This window comes from Astyanax mexicanus, chromosome 7, assembly GCF_023375975.1.
Source record: "Astyanax mexicanus isolate ESR-SI-001 chromosome 7, AstMex3_surface, whole genome shotgun sequence".
NCBI classification, from domain to species: domain Eukaryota; kingdom Metazoa; phylum Chordata; class Actinopteri; order Characiformes; family Acestrorhamphidae; genus Astyanax; species Astyanax mexicanus.
The window spans coordinates 49,503,611-49,525,555 of record NC_064414.1 but is presented as its reverse complement, the minus strand read 5'-3'; the positions used below and the strand labels follow the sequence as shown (position 1 = coordinate 49,525,555).

At 37.4% G+C, this 21,945-nt stretch overlaps 1 protein-coding gene across 2 annotated transcripts; it reads right to left on the bottom strand.

Annotated features, from left to right (window-relative positions):
• Window positions 1-3,209: 3,209 nt before the first annotated feature.
• On the bottom strand, window positions 3,210-21,169 carry mmaa (metabolism of cobalamin associated A). 2 transcript variants are annotated; one of them, XM_022684550.2, is made up of 8 exons: window positions 21,008-21,169; window positions 18,706-19,159; window positions 17,094-17,216; window positions 16,580-16,750; window positions 16,160-16,245; window positions 15,305-15,454; window positions 8,804-9,139; window positions 3,210-7,075 (listed from the first exon to the last, which is right to left on the bottom strand). In XM_022684550.2, exons 2-7 carry the CDS (start codon window positions 19,112-19,114, stop codon window positions 8,852-8,854), a joined length of 1,227 nt encoding a protein of 408 aa, XP_022540271.1. In that variant the 5' UTR covers window positions 19,115-19,159; window positions 21,008-21,169; the 3' UTR covers window positions 3,210-7,075; window positions 8,804-8,851. The 2 variants fall into 2 exon arrangements, with proteins under 2 accessions (XP_022540271.1, XP_022540269.1); XM_022684548.2 differs by lacking the exon at window positions 3,210-7,075 and having other exon boundaries at window positions 7,140-9,139.
• Window positions 21,170-21,945: the final 776 nt, after the last annotated feature.

Below are 21,945 nucleotides of genomic sequence, written 5' to 3'. Positions count from 1 at the left end.
CACATCTTAACTGCTTTATGCTTCATGTTTATAAAATTTTCCAGTTGTTGCTAGTGATAACTGTTCACTAGAATACACACACACTTACAAACAGAGGCACCATTATGGAATTATGTACTTCTGGTGTCTAATAAAGCCTCAGCACCTTCAGCCAAGTCAATCTCTGCATAAAAACGCAGAAGTATGAATATCGTAACTCAATCAGACGTTGGTTTTTCCATTGCCAGAACATTTAACGCTATAAACGTGATACAGTAATCCACAGCTGGAGGCCCAACTCTCTCTCTATTATAGCCAAATCACCACCGTTCTCTCCTCAATGTGCCAAAACCCCTTCTGGCCCACCCATTCACTCCCCGAGACGTACTGTAGCAGCACAACTCCAGACCCATTACACTCACACTCCTGGGATCATTTACAGCAGCCTCCAAACACAGCCCACCACCCTGCAGGAAACCCCCTACACACTCATTCATCACCAGAGAGAGAGAGAGAGAGAGAGAGAGAGAGAGAGAGAGAGAGAGAGAGAGAGAGAGAGAGAGAGAGAGGGAAGGCCAAAATGATAGAGGAAGAGGGGGGGAAGAAGGGAAAAAGAGGGAGACCAAAGAAGAAAAAAAGAGTAAGATTTATAGAAAGAAGACTTAAAAAGAGAAGAATAAACGAGAAGAGAGAGAACAGAAAGAGACCAGAAAGAGGATAGAAAAAAAGAGACAACTAGATAGACAAATGAAAAAGAGGAACTGTGAGAAGGAGAGAGATAAGAAAGATGTTTAAAGAGAAAAGAGAATAAATGGGAAGCAAGAGAGAGAAATGAGAGAGATAAAAAGAAAAAAAGGAGCAATGGCTAAAAGAGAGAGAATGAGAGAAAAGAGACGGAGAAAGAGAGAGAGAGAGTAAGGAGAGATTGACCAAAAGGAGGAGAAAAAAGAAGGCTAAGAAAGAGATGAAAAAGAAATGAGAAAGAATGAGAGAGAGGGAGAGATGGAGAAGTGAAGGAGAAAGAAAAAAAGGTGAGGGCTGAGAAAGAGACTGACAGATGAAAAGAGGACAGAAAAAGTGAGGCTGTTAAAGAGGTGGAGGGAAAGAGAGAATGAGAGGAAATGAAAAAAACAGAAAATGAAGGAGAGAAGAAGAAGAAGAAGAAGAAGAAGAAGAAAACATGGTGGAGAAATGAAAGAAAGAGTGAAGGATATGAATATAAATGAGGAAGGAGATCATAAAAAGAGAGAGAGAGAGAAAGAGAGAGGTGGACAAATGAAGAACAAGAGGAGAGAGATAGGGAGCTGTAGAAAATGAGACAGATAAAGAGAAACAGAGGGACAGGCAAGAGAAAAAAGAAAAGCGATAGATAAAGGTGGACAGAGAGAAAAGATCAGATGGAGAAGGAGGGAAAACGAAAAATGAAAGAAGATGGAGAAACAAGGGAGAATAGATGGAAAGGTGAGAGAAGGAGAGTAAGCGAAAAATAGATGAAAAAGAAAAGAGAGAAAGATTACTGAGAAGAGAGAGAGAACGGAGGAAAGAGTGGCAATGGAGAAGAGAAAAAATTAAGAAAAAAGAGAGGGAGATGGAATAGAAGGAAATAGAAAGAATGAATAGAATAGATAAAGAGGGAAAGTTAAGGAGAAGAAGAAAAATAAACAGGAAGACAGGGGAACACACAGAGATAGAGACAGATGGACAGATGGAGAGAAAAAGAAGAGACAAACAGTGGGGTTAAAAAAAGGAACGCAACAGAGAAAAAGAGAGAGGAGAAAGAAAAAGAAAAATAAGAGAGATTGATAATAGGAAAAAAGATATTAAAATGTTTAAAATAGGAAGTGAGGGATGAGAGAGAGAGTGGATATGGACAGATGGAGAGAAAGAGGAGTGAAATAGAGAGATGAAGAGAAGGGATACAGAGAGAGGCAGCCAGCTGAGCAGTCACAGACAGGCTGTGTATGAGTGTGTGTGTGTAAGGGAACAGTACGGTAAACACAGCAGGGAGATGGAGGCTTTTGTCAGGCTGCAGAGCGTGACCAGTCTCCTCACACTGTACACACAGAACTGGTGCATGGTGGGAAATCTCGGGTGACGTTTCTCTCTCAACACGTTTATTTAACTGGAGCTAAACTGGATCTGCTATTCTGAACAGAACCCAGCCGGAGTCTATCAGCTACTCCGACAAAACACACTCGAGAGCAGATGAAAGTGGCAAAAATGGAGAAGTAAAAAAGATTGTGTTTAATGGTAACAGTGTGCTTGAACGACCATCCCTGCTAAGCCTAATATATTCTTTTTAAAAACTGGGGCGTCGGGTTAATTTTTCACGAAAGTTCTTCTGGCCACGTCACACGTCTTTACGTACATGCGTCACACGTACAGCCTCTAAAAGAGGATTCGGCTTAGTTTTACTGAACGTGAGCAGCTGGTGGAGCAATGGAGACTTCAGAAGGGAAAACTCAATGCTCAGCAGCTCTTTCAGCTATTTTTTTCTTTCTCTTTGACTGAACATAACCTGGAATCGGATTAATCCGTTCTAAAAAAAAAAAAAAAAAAGAAGACTGCATCACACCCGAGAGACCGCATCACAAATCTGAGAAGATGACACAGTTTAATGAAGCACCATTAAAAACCTCTAGAAGGATCACACAAAAGCAGTGTGAAAGACTGGTGGAGGAGAGCATGCCAAGACACATGAAAGCTGGGATTAAAAATCAGGGTTCTTACCACCAAATATTGATTTCTATACTCTTAAAACATTAGTATTGTTGTTTTTAAATGAATATGAACTTTTTTCTTCGCATTATTTGAGATCTGAAAGCTCGGCGTCGTTTTTGTTATTTTAGCCATTTCTCATTTTCTGCAAATAAATGCTCTAAATGACAATATTTGTATTTGTAATTTGGGAGAAATGTTGTCTGTAGTTTATAGAATAAAACAACAATGCTAATTTTACTCAAACATAAACCTATAAATAGCAAAATCAGAGAAACTGATTCTCTTAATCTTTTCCAGAGCTGTATATTCCAGTTAATATAGGGTATTTTAAGTGAATCACCAAAACTATAATTCTAGTTAAATTCAAATCCTGGATATTAATCTTCACACATTTATCTCTTAAAATTTGCTTATTTGGGTAAGTAAAGCACTTCCGTTTATTTGCAGTAAGCTAAGATTCCCAATATTTTAAATGAAATGTTTTTTTTTTTTTTTATACCGTATATATATATATATATATTTTTACAATATCGACAACTTTGAGCATAGAGCCACGAGGGAAAGGTTGCTTTTCCAACACATCCTTGAGATCTAATGGCTCATACGTGTCCTCATGGACCTCCACCACACTCACTGTGACGTATACACGCCTACAGTTACAGTTAGGAGCCAAACACACACACACACACACACACACACGATTAGCTGTATAGTTTGGCTGTAAGGACAGAAAAAGGCCTAGAAACTCTTCCCCAAACACAAAACCCTCCAGCGCCCCTCCAAGACCTTGCCCTGGTTCTCTGCTTACACTGAACAAACCACTCTAAATGCTAAACATATGTAGGCTACGTGAGCTGCCGTTTAGCCTAAAATAGCTTAACACGATATGACAGACTATGGAAGAGTCATTCCAGGAAAGCTACAATCCATTTGCACTTCATGGACGGCGTCCAGACACTTTCAGATCAGGAGGAATCTTCGCCGGCAGACGGGGAGAGGAGCTACTGTTTGTGATTGATGGTGAGGGTGGTCCTTAGGCCTTAAGGAGTCATCAGTATTCATGGTGCATTCAGCACGGAGTCATAAGACAGAGGGCACATGCACAAGAGACAGGACGCGCACACACACACTCACACACACACACACATACACTCACCGACATGCACAAACACACGCTCTGTGTTGTAGAACCAATGAGCAGCGGCTGAGAGATGCTTCTGTAGTCATGTGGATTTAAAAAAAAAAAAAAGAAAAAAAAAAAAAACAAGACAGATGATTGTAGCTCTCATATCCTTCTCTCTACACTACATGGACAAAAGTATTGGGACACCTGCTCATTTATTGCTCCCTCTTCAATCAAAAATCAAGGGTATTTTTAAAAAAATGGAAAAAAGAGTTTATGCTGCTTTTGTGGGAGAACTGTCTCTACTCTAAGCAAGGCTTTCTACTATTTGCTGTGAGGATTTGATTGCATTCAGCAATTCAAGAGCAATTAGTGAATTCAGGATATCAGTATCTCATCTAAACCTAGCTCATGCTATCCCAAATCTAAAATATGGATGGATGGCGCTCCAACCATCATTCCATCCATTACAGTTCCTCTACTGCTCCACAGCTCAGTGCTGGGTGGCTTTACACCACTCTAACCCACACATGCCATTGTAAGGCACGCTGTCAATTGGTTCATGTTAATCTGCTCCAGAGAGTCCTATTGTATTGGCAATTATTAATTACATAGCATAGCAGGCAAGCTGTGAACTTTTGCATGCATTTGCACATCTGTATCAGCAATGGATAGCATTTTTTATGCATTTATTTGCACAAATAATTGCAGGACATATATAGTGCATCGCTTTGTGTTTTATCTTGATTTATCTTGATTTCTGAAGTATTGAAGCCTAATGTTCAATCTATACATTTCTTTTCTAAGGGAGAGAGATAAAGAAAAAAAGAGAGAGAGAGAGAGAAAGAAAGAGAGAGAGTGATGTGTGTGTGTGTGTGGGGGGGGGGTTGGTTGAACAGTGCTGGTGAGAGAGGTAGGTAGGCACCTCTGCATGCTTCACTAGCACAATAGACTCATGTCACACACCACTGCGGACAGAGACGCACAGCTGATGTGTGCAGAGAGCCTTTACATAATGGACAGTTCTCTCTCTCAAAGCTTATGGCGCCATCTAATGCTGGTCTGTGGGTATTTCTACAGGACACCCAGCGAGCACCTTCAGCCGGAACATTTACAGTAGTGTAGAGTGGGGGAAATAATAAGCCAGTATTTGGGCCATTTTAAAAATTAAAAAATTAATTTTTCATGTAAACAATTAAACCTATTTTTTATCTTTTTTTCAACTCTGAATCGAATAACATATATTTAACTATTTAAAACTGCACAATTGCTTGTTCGAATAATTGAATTTTTTTTACAAAAAATAAACACTATACAGTCATGGCCGAAAGTGTTGGCACCCCTGATTTTTTTTCCCAGAAAATGAAGTATTTCTCCCAGAAAATGTTTGCAATTACACGTTTTGTTATACACATGTTTATTTAATTTGTGTGTATAGGAACAACACAAAACAACTGAGGAAAAAAAAGACAAATTTGACATAATTTTATAAAAAAACTTTTCAAGAGGACTTAAACCTGAAATTGATCAAACTTCTCATCAATCAATTTATTAAACAAATTGACAAATGATGACATATTCTTTAAACAAAATTAGGCAGGTGAACAAATTTAGGCACCCTTTATTTGTTTTATTGATTTGAATACCTTTTGCACTAATTACTGGAACTTAAAATTTGTTTGGTAAGCTTATTGACCCTTGACCTACATACACAGGTGAATTAAATTATGAGAAAGGGTTAAGGAGCCAATTGCAAGTTTTTCACCTCTTTGCATCTTTTTGAAGAGTGGCAACATGGGAGCTTCAAAATAAAACTCTTAAATGACCTGAAAACAAAGACTGTTTAACATCATGGTTTAGAGGAAGGATACAAAAAGCTCAATAATCTCAGAGATTTCAGCTGTAAGTTTTCACTGTGAGGAACTGGAAGTGAGGAACTGGAAGATCACAGGCACAGTTCTAATTAAGGCCTGAAGTGGCAGAACAAGAAAAATCTCAGATAATCAGAGGAGAAGGATGGTGAGACCAGTCATAATCAACCCACAGACCTCCAGAGCTCCAAAGACCTACATCATCATCTTGCTGCAGATTTACTGTGCATCATTCAACTTTTCAGCGCACTTTGCACAAGGACAGTCTGTATGTGAGAGTAAGGAATGCAGAAGAAGCTTTTTTCTGAGCACACGCCACAAACAGCTTCGCTTGAGGTATGCTAAAGCTAAAGCACATTTGGACAAGCCAGCTTAATTTTGGAATAAGGTTCTGTGGACTGATGAAACTGATAATTGGAGGGCTGTTATTTATGCATGATGGAAAAAGAACACAGCATTCCAAGACAAACACTTTACTATTCAAGTTGAAGCACCAGGGCTGGATACTTCAACAAGACAACGACCCTAAACACTAAACACGGCTATAAATCTACTAAAGCATGCATGCAGAGGAACAAGTGCAATGTTCTGGAATGATCATCTCAGATCATCTCAGTCCCCAGACCTGAATATTATTGAAATATAATTTGTGGTATGATTTAAAGTGGGCTGTTCATGCTCAGAAACCTTTAAACCTGACTGAACTGGAGATGTTTTGAATGTTTTGTAAAGAAGAACGGTCCAACCAAAGTAAGACTCTCACTGGAAGCTATAGGAAGCGTTTAAAGGCTGTTATTTCTGCGAAAGGAGGAGCTACTAAATATTGATTTTATTTTTATCTTGGGGTGCCCAAATTTATGAACCTGTCTAGTTTTGTTAAAGAATTATTGCACACTTTCTGTAAATCCTATAAACTTTATTTCTTTTGTCAAATATTACTGTGTTCATCTGACATATGACATATTTAACTGAAATTGCTGATTAGAAAAATGATTTATAAAGGAAAATCATGAATATTACCAGGGGTGCCCAAAATTTTCTTACCGCTGTAGCTCACTACTTCTCATCACACAGTGTGAGTGTGTGTGTGTAAGTGTTTGTGTGCTGTTTTAGAACAGATTTGCTACAGGATCCTGTATTTCAGTGTCTTAATGATATCTCACTCAGCTTGTTCTGATGATATCTTCCTCAGATCCTTCACACTCAGCGATACTGATACACCCTCTCTGACATGCTGTAATTAGAAAAGTCAACAACATTTTCAATCACAAAGGCAGTTATACACATACATAACGCAGCATAGAAAGTATGTGTTAAGCCCTCTTAAAAGGCCAATTACTGTAATCAACATCTCAAAACTGCCGGTTTCTGCTGGAAGTGTCTGAAAGAAGAACAAAAAACATGTATATTAGCCTAAAGAAGCACTTCAGATCAGAAAGAACATCTCAGCATAAATTACATTTATTAAAAACATCATTTAACATGCCAAACCCGTCTGAAGAGTGTGCGGAGGCCCTAATTAACAAGCAGCCAAAGACAAAGATGATCAAAATCAGGCCCCTTTGCTTTTTAACTAATTAAATAATGAATTCAATTTCCTTTTTTATTAATTAAAAGAAGGACACAATCATTAAAACCCAACATGGTGTGAAATCATAATGTGTCTCAATCATAAATGCTCTCAGATTTAATACAATGGGTAACCGTAACTAAGAGACACTGTGTGTGAGATTTTTTTTTTTTATTATTATTATTTAATTTTTGTTCCCATTTTCTTCCAATTTATCTGGCTAATTGTCCCACTTCATTCAGCTGCTACAACACCAAGAGGGTGAAGGCTGGCACATGCCTCCTCCGACACATGTGAAGTCAGACTCCGCCTCTTTTTGAATTGCTGATGATGCAGCATTGCCGAGTAGCATCACAGCGCTAACGCTCGGAAGAAAGTGCAGCGACTCGGTTCTGATACATCAGCTCACAGACGCAGCCTTGTGCTGATCGACATCACTCTTTGGAGTGATGAGAGTAGAGAGAGCGCCATCTACTGTACCCACCCAGAGAGCAAGGACAATTGTGCAAGCTGCATAACCGGGATTCGAACCAGCAAACCCCCCCCCCCCCAAACCACTGGACCACTTGGTGCCCCTCTGTGTGAGATTATTAGCTTCCAAAATCAATGTGTCCTACCATATTCAAGCAGACACTGACATGGGACTGGAACAAGTATTGTGTCCCATGAATTTTGCGATGTCTCATCGAAGCTAAAGAACTCTGGGATGACCTGTGGAATATGTGTGTGGGGTCTTCTGCATTGAATGTGGATGTGATCACTCACAAGATAAGATCTCACAACGTACACAGGTGTGGATGCTTTCTTAAGTTGTCCCTGTAGGGTTTCAAATGGTCCAGTGGGCTAAGCTCTGCCACCATGAACAAGGGAAAACGCTGGTTCAAATCCTAGTCATGCAGCTTACCATCAGCTCCCAGAGCCCTGAGAGAGCATAATTGGTCTTGTTCTTTCTCTGGGTGGGTAGATGGCGCTCTCTTCCCTCATCTCTTCAAAGGGTGATGTCGATCAGCACAAGGCATCTGTGAGCTGACGTATCAGAACCGAGTCACTGCGCTTTCCTTCGAGCACACTGTGATGCTACTCAGCAATTGGAAAAGAGGCGGAGTCTGACTTTACATGTATCAGAGGAGGCATGTGCTAGTCTTCACCCTCCTGGTGTTGGGGCATCACTAGTGATAGGGGGAGTCTTAATGAGTGGGTTAGGTAACTGGCTCTGTAAAAATTAGGGTGAAAATGGGATAAAAATTAGCAAAAAAAAATCACAAAGTAAAAGTCTCTCTTTATATAGTGTAATATTGAATAATGGGTATTGGGATCAATTTCTGGCATAACAATAGTGTTAATTCAATATTGTAGATGTTTAAGGAATGGTTCATTAAAACACATTTAATGCACACAATTTTCACTTCGTCCTAAACACAGCAGGTCACCCAATACACATATAGTGTCCAACTGTTTGCCACTGGTCAGAATTAGAAAACTGGTCTGAGAACAGTGATAAATATCAAAGTTACTGTGCATGGTAATCTCCTGTATCACCTCCATAACTCTATAATGAGGAATCTTCTGTGTGTAAATGTTCCTCTGCTATTGTGAGGACCTGAACGCCCTGAGCAGAAGGTCAGCAGCCAGTCCAGGTGAGATATCTCCCTGCGTCACCCTCCGTTCCATCTCAGGTAGGCCAGCCTGCACCGCCGGGTGTTCTCTGAAGTGCTGCAGGGCGTTCTCCTGGATCAGGCTCCACAACCACACCTTCTGCTGCTCCCGCCTCCGAACCTGCAGCTCACCACAGGCCAGCATGGAGTCCCGAAACTGCAGCATGACCTCCCAAAGCTCTGGCACTCCCTCACCCGTCTGAGAGGACACCCGCACCACCTGAGCCGACATGGATCGAGGAAAGAGAGAGAGAAACAGACGAGAAGTGTTGTAGCAATGCAGTAATACAATTCATTTTTGTACATTATTTTGAACCACTGGGAGGTAAACTTTGTGCTTTGGGTCATTGTCTTGTTGCATGACCCAACTGTGATTCAGCTATAGCTCATAGACCGATGACCAGAGTAGAAATCATAGATTCCTCAATAGTAGAAAATAATAGTATCAAAGACATTCTGGAGTATCAAATCAAATCAAATCAAATCAAAAACAGGTGTTGGCACAAAGCAGCTTTACAGAAACATGATCACAGGACAAAGAATCAGGGAAAAGATTAAACATAGAAAATACAGAATACAGAACCCCCCAGTCCAACATCGGTATCGGGTCAGACAGGTGGGCGGTCTTTAACTCGGAGGAAGGCAGAGAGATGGAATTAGTTTTGACAGGATTTATGTAAAATGGAGAATATAAAACATTATCAGAGTGTGGCTAATGACTCCGGCAGATCTGAATAAAACAGCCTAACTAAAGGGAGAGAGCCAGAAGGTAACATAGACATGGAGGCTCCCTGAAAGTACTTAATCAACTAAATATGTAAAGTTATGTGCCTTGGTAATATAAATAACTATGACCTTGATAGTGACAGATACTGAACTAGGATCCTACTGATAGCAAGCAAAAAATAATAACACTAAATTGGAATTAGAGCGACCCTCCCACTTTTGAACAATGGATAGAAACTGTTAGACAAATCTATGTACTAGAAAAAAAATACGTTTAAGCTCTGATTGAGGGAAAAATCATTTGCTAATAATCAAATAATCTATAGACCATACCAGGCATTACAGGGCTCAATAACTGCATATTTCCACATACTGTACACATTCACACAGAACTGAAGGGGTTACACACACAGACAAAAATGTTGGGAACCTTCTGTTACAAAAAGAAAAGCCCACAATAATCCCAACTGACAAAAGTAATAATAATTATGTTTTTGTTTTTTTTTACTAACCTTTAATTGCTTTGATAAAAATTGCTTTTGAATTGTGCTTCATCAAAATCATTTTTAAAAACGAACTAATTAAACTGCCCTAGATAATAATAATAAATAATAAAAAAGATTCAAACTGATTTGACTATAGGGACAAACCAAAAAGTCGTGGGACATGACAAAGTTCTGTACCATGACTTTTGGCACACCAGGGTATATACACGTATTCAGGAATCAGCCCTGTCCTTCTACTCATCAGAATTATTACACAACCTTTCTAACTCCTGCTTTTTGTTTCTCTTCCTTTCCTTTCTGTTTTCTCTATCTATCTCTTTTACATGTATGGAGATGCCCTGTTCCTGATGTTCCCAGCCTGGCTCTCCACTGCCCGCTGTGTTGTTCTCCGGCTCTGCAACCCTGCACTGATTACCATGAACACACTCAGTATCTGTTTCTGTATTAGCCTTAGCTCTATAGTTTGTGCCCATCACATTCTTATATTCATAAATTAGTACCTGTTATATTAGCCATAGTTCACATTAATTCTCTGTACTGTTTTTGTTCTGTTATTTGTTTGTTGTTTGTTTGTACTGAACGGGTCAACCCGAGTAGGATGGGTTCCTCGGACTGAGTCTTGATTCCTTCCAAGGTTTCTTCCTCTTAAAGGGAGTTTTTTCTTGCCACTGTGTCACCATAAAATTGGCATCTCTGTGGTGTTGCTAATAAGAGGCGTGGACCTGTTTTTCCTGTAAAGCGGCTTTGTGACAACCTTTGTTGTAAAAAGCGCTATATAAATAAAATTGAATTGAATTGAATAGTATTCATGTGTCTACTCATTTATTTCTTCCAGAGATTATTTTTGGGTGGGGTAACCTTGGATTAGAGAAGGCTGAATTACTTTTTGATAACATAATATTACATCACATTCTGTAAAACCTGCCTGACAAACAAAAAAAAGAAGGAAGCACAAAGGGCTCTGAGTGGTCCAAAGTGCTGCCACTATGATCGGGAGATCGCAGGTTCGTATCCCAGTCATGCAACTTGCCATCAGCTGCTGGAGCCCTGAGAGAGCACAATTGGCCTTGCTCTCTCTCTGGGTGGGTACAGTAGATGGCGCTCTTTCCCCTCATCACTCCAAAGAGTGATGTCGATCAGCACAAGGCTGCGTCTGTGAGCTGATGTATCGGAACAGAGTCACAGCGCTTTCCTCCGAGTGCGCTGTGATGCTACTCGGCAATGCTGCATCAGCAGCAGTTTAAAAAAGAGGTGGTGGGATAAAAATTTTAAGTATAAAGTATAAAAGTGATTTATGACGGCAGTGAAAAGACAAAAGGCAACTTATTCACCCGTCTTTATGAATTGATCCACCTTTACAACACACAGCAGTTAAAAGCGCAGATCTGTGGCAGAGGAAATTAAGTATTGAATTTGTAACTGAGCAGGTTTAGACTTCACACTGCAGGATCTGAGCCGTTTAAACTGAACAGTATGTATACAGTGTGCTGTCAGATACACTGTATCTCCTCCACCGTTCACCATATGATCCCTCTATCCACTAAACCAAGCTCATACACATCCAGCAGGGGAAGGAAAATTCTATATCCAGCTTTAAACATAGTGGCATAGCTGGACCCACAAAAGGTGAAAAGCCCGCCCACACATATCGCTGCCTTCTCCGTTTCAGTGACTGATGAACTGCAGGCTGGGAGCCTTCAGGGAGGCTGAAAGAGGGGGAAAAATCAATACGGCCGAGGCATCCTCCAGTCAAAGGGATGCTGCTCTGAGCGCGCTCTGTGGAGGGGGGAGACAAAAAAGACGTAAAGCGACTCTCATCTGTGTGGGTGGCCTCTAATCAGTGAAATGCATGAGGCCGCGGAGGGCCATTCAAAGGGGCAGGCGCGCTGGCACGCTGCCCTCTCAGCAGATGTACTGCTGGGGGGACAGAAGACAAAAGGGCAGCATGCCAGTGTCCAGGATGAGCTGAGCATGCTGGGAAAACAGACATTACAAAGTGTCATATACATATCAGCTCTATTAGAGATTTAGCTTATTTTGACTGACCGTAACTTTTACATATTTACTTCTGATTTTCAGTTGTTGTGTTTAAAGTATCCAGAAAATGTCTAGACACACCTTCTTATTCAATGTCTTTTTATGTAATCTATTTTCTTCATTGTAGATTAATATTAAAAGACATGAAAACAATTAAGGGACATACATAAAATGACATAGTAAACAGTGATCTAAACCTGCTGAACCGAGATGGTGATTTGAGGTGATTTAATTGGGATGAGCTGGAGCTTCACAGCGAGAAGGAAAAGCAGCAACTATTGTTCAGCACCTCCAGGAACTCCTTCCTTCAAGACTCTATTCTATTCCAGGTGATTAAAATACCAAGAGTGTGCAGATCTGTCCTCAAAACTAAATGTGATACTTAAAAGAATCTTAGAAGAATATTCTGCTTTGTTTAGCACTTTTTGTTTACAGAATAATTCAGCATGTGTAGCATTATACCCTGTATAGCATTAATATAGTCTCTGATATTAAATGTACAATGTAAAAAAAACAATAGTAAAAATTAAGAAAACAAACAAAATGAGGTGTGTCCAAACTTTTGACTGATACTGTACATAAATTTTACTACATAAATATAAGTGCTGCCAACTGTAAAATGTTAAAGTGTGTGATCACGTCACCAATTTTCTATAGTTGGCAATGTATGAGCATTTTTAGCGCTACTTAACAACATAAACATGACCTTAACTGCTGAGTTCAGGACTTTTTATTTATGCTGATATAGGGATTACATTTCTTCTCACTCACACACACACACACACACACACACACACACACACACACACACACCTTTTGCAATTATTTTATATATTCTTCTCCCAACATAAAAGGAAGTACAAGAATTTATTTTTTCATTCATTATATTTTATTTATTTGAAATTTTCAATCATGGTTTTAATTATGATAAATCACTAAATATTGTTGTGATATAATATATATTTTTAATAAAAATATTATTTAAATTCACAATGTCACATTGATTATTTTTATATTATTTTATTTAAAAAGAGACATTATTAAAAGTCTAATCTTAAGAAAAAGGTGCAACCAAGCACCTACCTTCGTGCTTCCCTCTGCTGACAGCTTTTATGGAGGTGCAGATTTAATTTTCTAGCAGGACTTGGCACAGTGCCAAAAGTACTTATTAGTCTTATAATAATATATAATATTCTAATTTCTGAGATATTGACTTTTGGTTTTTTTTTTTTTATTAGCTATAAGCAATAAGCATCAACATAAGAATATATACACTTAAAATAAATCACTCTGTCTGTAACACATCTATATAATATGAGTTTCAGATTTTGAACTGAATTACTGAAATAATTCAACAATTATTTTCAATGATATTCTATTTTTTTTTTAAATGCACTAGTACATAGAGCTCAGGAAAAAAATGAGAAACAAAAAATGTTTCTCTGATTTTAATATTTACAGGTTTAAATTTGAGCTACTGCCAACATTTAGTCTTCTAAATAGAAATACTGCCAATTAGAGCATTTATTTGCAGGAAATATAAGAAATGGTAAAATAAAGCAATGATCACAAGTTCCTATTCATTTGAAAACAGTACAGTACACTCCTTAAACATTCTCAGAAACAAATGGAGTCAAACAGTATATACAGTATATTTGGGTCAGATGTAAAACATATGTTACATAAGAATTCCTCTGCTATATTTAATGCAGCTATATTACTGGCCCATGTAGGTCAAGGCTGGCATTCTCACAGCGGTGTTCATTAAAAGAACACAGATCAGTCTGTTGAGAGAACGATACACAGCGCACACTGATCCTAGGCCAGCGCTTCAGCTCAGAGGCCCTGGGTGAACTGTTTAATGTATTCAGGGTGAGGATAATTTTCCAGCTCCAGCTGACATCTGCAGACCGCATGTGCCGAGATGGAACCAGAGGCATGCGAGTGAAGACAGACGCAAAAGAGCCTCCCCTGCTGGCATGAACACCATTTTTAAAAGATCAAGGATTGTTTCATTATGCAATATCAATCCTGGCAAAGTTCCCAGCTCTATCAACATCAGATTATAGATACATTAACTTCTATGCATGCACATAGCTACTTTAAGTTGCACCCATTTCTGACACAGATGTGCTCTAGTCTGTAATGCAAATGATCACAGAGGTTTACACAGGTTGTCTAGTTGCTGTAGTAAAGTATTTCCAATAGAACAGGACTCTCTAGGGAAGATCAACATAAGCCTATTGGTGACATGGCATGGCTAAAGCCAGGTGTGGACTAGAGGGGTATAAAGTCTCCAATATTGAGCTGCAGAGCAGCAGAACTCTTTTCACTGGAATGATGGAGCTCATGGGACAACAGTGATTATTATGTAAAAAAATATATATATATTTTTGTGTATGATAGAAATTGAACACGTTAAATGAATTTGATATTTAGAAATGGGAATACATACTAGTGCATCACAAAAAATTAGAATATCATTGAAGAGTTACTTTATTTCAGTAATTCCGTTTAAAATTTGAAACTCATATATTATATAGATGTATTACACACAGAGTGATCTATTTTAAGCATTTATTTATTTTATTGTTGATGATTTTGGCTTACAGCCAATAAAAACCCAAAAGCCCAACTGGTACTTTTGGCAGTGTGGGCAGTGTGCCCTCAGTCCTGCTGGAAAATGAAATCCACATCTCCACAAAAGTTGTCAGATGACATGTCTCTCCAAACCATCACTGATTGTAGAAACTTCACACTAGACCTCAAGCAGTTTGGACTGTGTGTCTCTCCACTCTTCCTCCAGACTCTGATCCCTTGATTTACAAATCAAATGCAAATTTAACTGATTTACAGATTAACAAATGAACCAAATGGTCTTATATAATATTCTAATTTTCCGCGACATTGATTTTTGGGTTTTCATTGACTGTAAGCCATAATCAAGAAATAAAAGCTTATAATAGATCACTCTGTGTGTAATAGATTTATAGAATAAATGAGTTTCACATTTAGAACTGAATTACTGAAATAAAATACATTTTCAATGATATTCTAATCTAAAAAGTGGCAGGGATGTGTCATAGAATGAGGATAGTCTTATTTAGAATGCTTACCTTGGGTTTCCATGTTTTGGATTTCTTGCGGAGCAGCTTCAGAGCACTCGTATACTCAGCTTGAATTTTCCGTGCTGGAACGACCAGATCTCCATCAGACTTTGTGACAACCACCAGGTCAGCCTTTTCAATGATCCCTCTCTTAATTCCCTTTATTTAAAACAGAGAATACAATCATGACTGAGTATCTAAAAGTACAAATGTACTGTACTTTGCCTGGCCAAAAATGGTCACCACCAGGATTTAACTAAACGAATATTGGAAAAATTACTGCATGGGTGATTATGTTTCAGTTGGCAACAAGATGTGAAAGTGTAGCACTACAAACACAACATTCTAAAGTGCTGCCACGATGATCGAGAGATCGCTGGTTTGAATCCCTCTCATGCAGCTTGCCATCAGCTGCTGGAGCCCTGAGAGAGCACAATTGGCCTTGCTCTCTCTGGGTGGGTGAGTAGATGGCGCTCTTTCTCCTCATCACTCCTAGGGTGATATCGATCAGCACAAGGCGTCTGTGAGCTAATGTATCAGAACCAAGTTGCTGCGCTTTCCTCCGAGTGCACTGTGATGCAGTTCTAAAAGAGGCGGAGTTGGAATTCATGTGTCGGAGGAGGTATGTGCTAGTCTTCACCCTCCTTGTGTTGTGGCATCAGTAGTGCTGGGGGATATACATGGGTGGAACAATTGGCCACATAAATAGGAAGAAAATGGAAAATAAAAAAATATATAAAAAAAAAAACGAATCCGTATAGACTCAATCTCCACTAAGAAACTATGATCCGATCGGAGGCAAAATAATTGTGTGTAGACGTTTTTTGGGGGGGCTACAATTTTCTAAAGCACTAAAACCTTTACCTGCAGTTCATCTCCCCCTGCCGGTGGAATCAGCAGCACGAACAGGTCCACCATATCAGCCACAGCAAACTCAGACTGTCCCACACCTGTGCACAGATACTACCCATCTAAACCACAGCTCAAATACAGAGACAAACATGATATAATCTCTAATTCAGACTTGGAAAGGGTTGGCAAACAGGATTTCCTGATTAACTGATGTCATCAAACTGATAAATATTTCAAAAGTAAAGTCCCATTTTCACACACAATGGGAAAAGTGGTGGATATTATGTCATTCTCTATTGAAAATACTCATAAAAAGAATTTGTTGCCATATGGCAACAACATGCAATAGAGGGTTAAAGGTGGTTACTTGCACAAGGATTAAGCCTAGTACTTTTAATGAAAAATCTCCATTCAAAATGAATTAGACCTTACCTACTGTCTCCACCAGGACGACGTCATAGCCTGCACCCTCACAGAGGACGATAGATTCGTTGGTGGTCCTCGTCACCCCGCCGAGCGTTCCGGAGGTGGGTGACGGGCGGATGAAGGCACTCATGTCGCGAGAGAGCTCGGTCATTCGTGTTTTATCCCCCATTAATGAACCTGAAAAAAGCACAATCTCTTACGTTCAGACAGAATAGCTGTTTTAAATAGTTGGAATACCTTTAAAATCAAGTAAATGTAAAAAACTCATTATCAACTGTTCAAAGCCTTTCTAACCCCCACACCTGAACTCCTTCATGCATTATTTGAGGTCTGAAAGCTCTGCATCTTTTTTGTTATTTTAGCTGTACAATATTTTTATTTGGAATTTGAAAGATATATTGATGTAGTTTATAGAATAAAACAACAGTGTTCATTTTACTCAAACATAAACCTATAAATAGCAAAATCAGAGAAACTGATTCAGAAACTGATGATGGGAATTGATCTGACTGATGCTCACCCCCAGTGGTGCAGGAGGAGGGGTCAACAGCCAGCACAGAGACTCTGTGGCCTTTTCCAGTCAGCATCTTCCCCAACACCTCAATAAATGAGGACTTCCCCGCCCCCGGAGGACCAGACAGACCTGCAGACACACATAGATACATAACACACACACACACACACACTTACAGGCATGTATATAATTTTCTTTTTTTGCTAATTTATATATATATATATATATATATATATATATATATATATATATATATATATATATATATATATAATATAATATATATACATATATAATATAATATAATATAATATAATATAATATATATATATATATTTTTTTTGCTAGCCTATTCAATTTTAACACAACCGTCTCCCGACTTCTATTTATCCTAGACTGTTGTTGGACCTGTATATTTAGACCTAATATATGTAAATATGCAGTGCTGTATGACCCAGACAAGCTGCTTTTTATTTTCCCATCTTATTACTTTAGCTATTGCTACTGACCAGCTGTGAGCTGTTAACTAATTAACTGTTTGCTACACATAAATATACTTTATGTGTAACTGTTCGCTTACATAAATATACATATATACATACTTTTACAACATACTTTTATTCTAACAAAAATACTATTGCTTTTTTACAATTGTACTTTTACAATATACTAATATACTTACTACAATACTAAAATGATTTTTCATTTTTAATTATATATTATTATTTTTTTTTATTTTATTATTATTTTTTTTTACAATGTACTTTTACAACATACTAACAACAATACTAAAATACCTTTTTTTTAGCTCATTTATGCTCCTTAAAGGAACATACAATATACTAATATACTAACTACAATACTAAAATTGCTTTTTTTATATACAATATAATGGTAAAATATACTAATACACTAAGAACAATACTAGAATAGCTTTTTTTTCGGTTTTACTTTACGATATATTTTTACAACTTACTAGTATTCTAACTACAATACTAAAAGAGCTTTTTTCATTTTTTTTTTTTACAATATACTAATATACTAACTGAAATACTAAAATTGCTTTTTCAGTTTTTTATTCAATATACTTCTACAACATCCTAATATACTAACTACAATACTAAAATTGCATTTTTTATTTTTTTTTATAATATACTTCTACAACATTCTAACTACAATACTAAAATAGCTTTTTTCAGATTTTAGTTCATTTATTTTCCTTAAAGGCCCGTACAATATACTAATATATTAACTACAATATTATTTTTTTCCATTTTTTTTTTTTACAATATAGTTGTACAATATACTAATATATTAACTACAATAGGCCCATAAAATATACTAATATACAAACAATATTTAAAAAAAGCTTTTTCAGTTTTTAGTTCTTTTATTGTCCTTAAAGGCCCATGCAATATAATAACTACAATATTAAAATTGCTTGTTTCATTTTTTTCCCCATACACTTTTACCATTTACTAACTACAATACTAATATAGCTTTTTTCAAGTTTTTAGTTAATTTATTGTCCTTAAAAGGGCCCTGGCAATTTTTTGTACACTAGATTTTGTACCATTTCCGGTTAATGACTGAACCTTAAGGTATTGTGTGTACTCACCCACTCTAAAGGCCACAGGTTTCCCGCCGTTCTGTCTCTCCAGCTGCTGCCGGAAGGCCAGGACTCTCTGTAGCAGGACCTGGGCCAGCTCCTTCTTCCGCGGGTGCTGAGTCTCCACCAGAGTTATAGACTCAGCGAGAGACGCTCGCTGACCCCCAACCAGCCCATTATACAGCCTGTCCAGCAGCCTTTTCTCCCTGTCCGTTAGCTCTGACCCATGGTGGCTGAGGGCCGTCTCCACAGTGATGTTTCTTCTGTGAAGCAGGGTGCAGGTGGGACCAACCCACAGGTCTGCTCTAGACATCTGAAAGGAGGAGCATTTAGCTGCTGCTGCTGCTGATAATGATGTGCATTTAAACGACAGAGTCTTTAGTCTGTGTAGAACAGGTAGAAGCCCGGCTGGACCCATTATCCTCTATAGAACAGCCAGGATACACAACCTGAGACACAGAGGCTAGAGGAGACGGAGACAAACGCAAAATACATGAGTGCAGCTACTGACTAAATGTTTTTTATTAATATATAAAGTATGATTTAACATAAATAAACCACAACATCAAGACATGTACACATACAATACATTACACACAAAATGTAGCTGCAAATGTTTTTATTTTTTTCCTCCTATATTGTAAAAGAATACTGAAGTGATCCAGACTAAGAAGGAACACATAAGGAATCATGTAGTAACTTAAAAGTATTAAACAATCCAAAATACTCTGTAAAACATTTAGGTGCTCTTATCTGGGGAGCTGTTAACTTGCTGTTTCTGAGGCTGGTAACTCTGATTAACCTATCCTGTACAATAGAGGAAACTCTTGCTTGTCCTTTCCGGGGGCGGTCCTGATGAGTGCCAGTTTTAGCATTATAACATTTTTGATGGTCTTTGTGGTGACTGCACTTGAGGATACATTTAAAGTTCTTAAAATTCTTTTTTTGTTTGTTTTTTTTTTCCCCCAATTGACTGACCTTGATTTATTTCTTAAAGTATTCTTACTTACTTGCCTAGTTCTTGCTTCCAATAATATGGATTAGAACATTACTCAAATAGAGCTATTCACTGTATACCTGTAACTCCACCTCTTCACAACTTTACAACTGATGCTCTCAAACACATTAAGAGGCACAGCTGTTAACTGAAAGTCTGAATTCCAGGTGACTCATCCTCATAAAGCTGACTTTGAAAATCCAGCCAAAATGTGCAAAGCTGTCATCTCAGCAAAGGAAGAATCTAAAATATGAAACAGGTTCTGGTTTGTTTAACAGTATATTATTTACTAAAGAATTCTGTATGTTTTTTCACATAGTTCAGATGACTTTAGTATTAATCTACAATGCAGAATATTTTTTTAAATAATGACACATTCCTGAATTTGAGGGCGTGTGCAAACTGGTACTGTACATTTACCAGCGCTTCAGTCTATTCAAACAACCAATTTCTTGGTACTTTATTTTTTTTGTCAATGGGTGTAAATCTAACTCTACCTCTTCATAACACAACTGATGCTGTCACACAAAATAAGAGGACAAGAAATTCAAGTAATTAACTCTCCAGGTAACTAAATTATAAAACTGACTGAGAAAATGGCAATATGTGCAAAGCTGTCAAGCAACAATATCTTTAATAATAAATTTAAAATGTAAAAAAAAATAATCATAAAAATATTATTTGTACTGTAACAGCCATTACACCTGTTCATATACAGCTCTGAAAATAAAAGACACCACTTAAAAATTGAGGTTCTTTGATTTTACCAAATTGAAAACCTTTGGAATATAATGAAGAGGAAGATCGATGATCACAAGCCATCAAACCAAACTGAACTGCTTGAATTTTTGCACCAGGAGTAAAGCAGCATAAAGTTATCCAAAAGCAGTGTGTAAGACTGGTGGAGGAGAACATGCCAAGGTGCATGAAAACTGTGATTAAAACCCAGGATAATTCCACCAAATGTTGATTAAACTCTATGAATATGAATATGAACTTGTTTTCTTTGCATTGTTTAAGGTCTGAAAGCTCTGCATCTTTTTGTTATTTCAGCCATTTCTCATTTTCTGCAAATAAATGCTCTAAATGACAATATTTTTATTTGGAATTTGGGAGAAATGTTGGCTGTAGTTTATAGAATAAAACAACAACATTAATTTTACTTAAACATGTAACGTTACTTACAAATAGCAAAATCAGAGAAACTGATTCAGAAACTGAAGTGGTCTCTTATTTTTCTAGAGCTGTATACACACAGCAGCTGAACTCACTCACACACTCTCACACACTTTAACACAGGTTTAACACACTTACCCAGTGTGAGCAGAGCGGCGGGGCGGAGCTGCAGAGGTGAGGAATCACCGCTTCATTATAATACGATTATTATTAAACTATTATTATTAATATTATTAGAGAAAAGCTTAATATTGAACAGCAGCTACACCACAGGCATGACCTCCCATACACACACATCCGAGTCTCTACCGGTGACAAATTCACTAAAATAAAAGTCCTGCTTTTCAAAATAAAAGCTTAAAATGTATTTCAATATAAATTAAACTTTGTTTGTTAAGATAATGATAACATTATTATTATTATTATTATTATTATTATTATTATTATTATTATTATTGTATTCAATTATTATATTCAATAATAAAATAAATAAATAAATAAATAAGAATAAGAATGATAGTACAAAACAAAAAGAAAATACTGAAAGAAATAAAAAAGAAATATAGAACTAAGAGAAGAAATAAAAGAAGAAATAAGATGAAGTAAAACAGGTACAGGCTGTCTGAAGGTGGTTAGATATTAATAGTTTATAAATCATATCAAACAGCAAAATTCACCATATCTAACAGCACAGTAAGATCATTCTGATATAAAACCTCAAACATTAATTAATCTCAGGAAACACCAACATCCATGTATCCAATAATATAATAAAAAACATCAATTTCTGGGAGCACTTTATTTCATTCTGACATTACTAAGTAAACATTTTATCAATATATGGTCAAATATATAAATTCTGTTAATATTTGCAACTCATTTTAAAAAGCAGGGATGGTATTTTATTATTATTACAGAGCAACATATTTCAGATGTTAATGTGAAAAATGTATTAGAGTGTAGATAGTTTTTTAAGACATATATAATTAGCCTAGAATCTCCTGATAATAACATCTGGTGTGTGTAAGAGATATTAAGTGTTTACAGCATATGTTACTAATTGATTACAGGTAGAT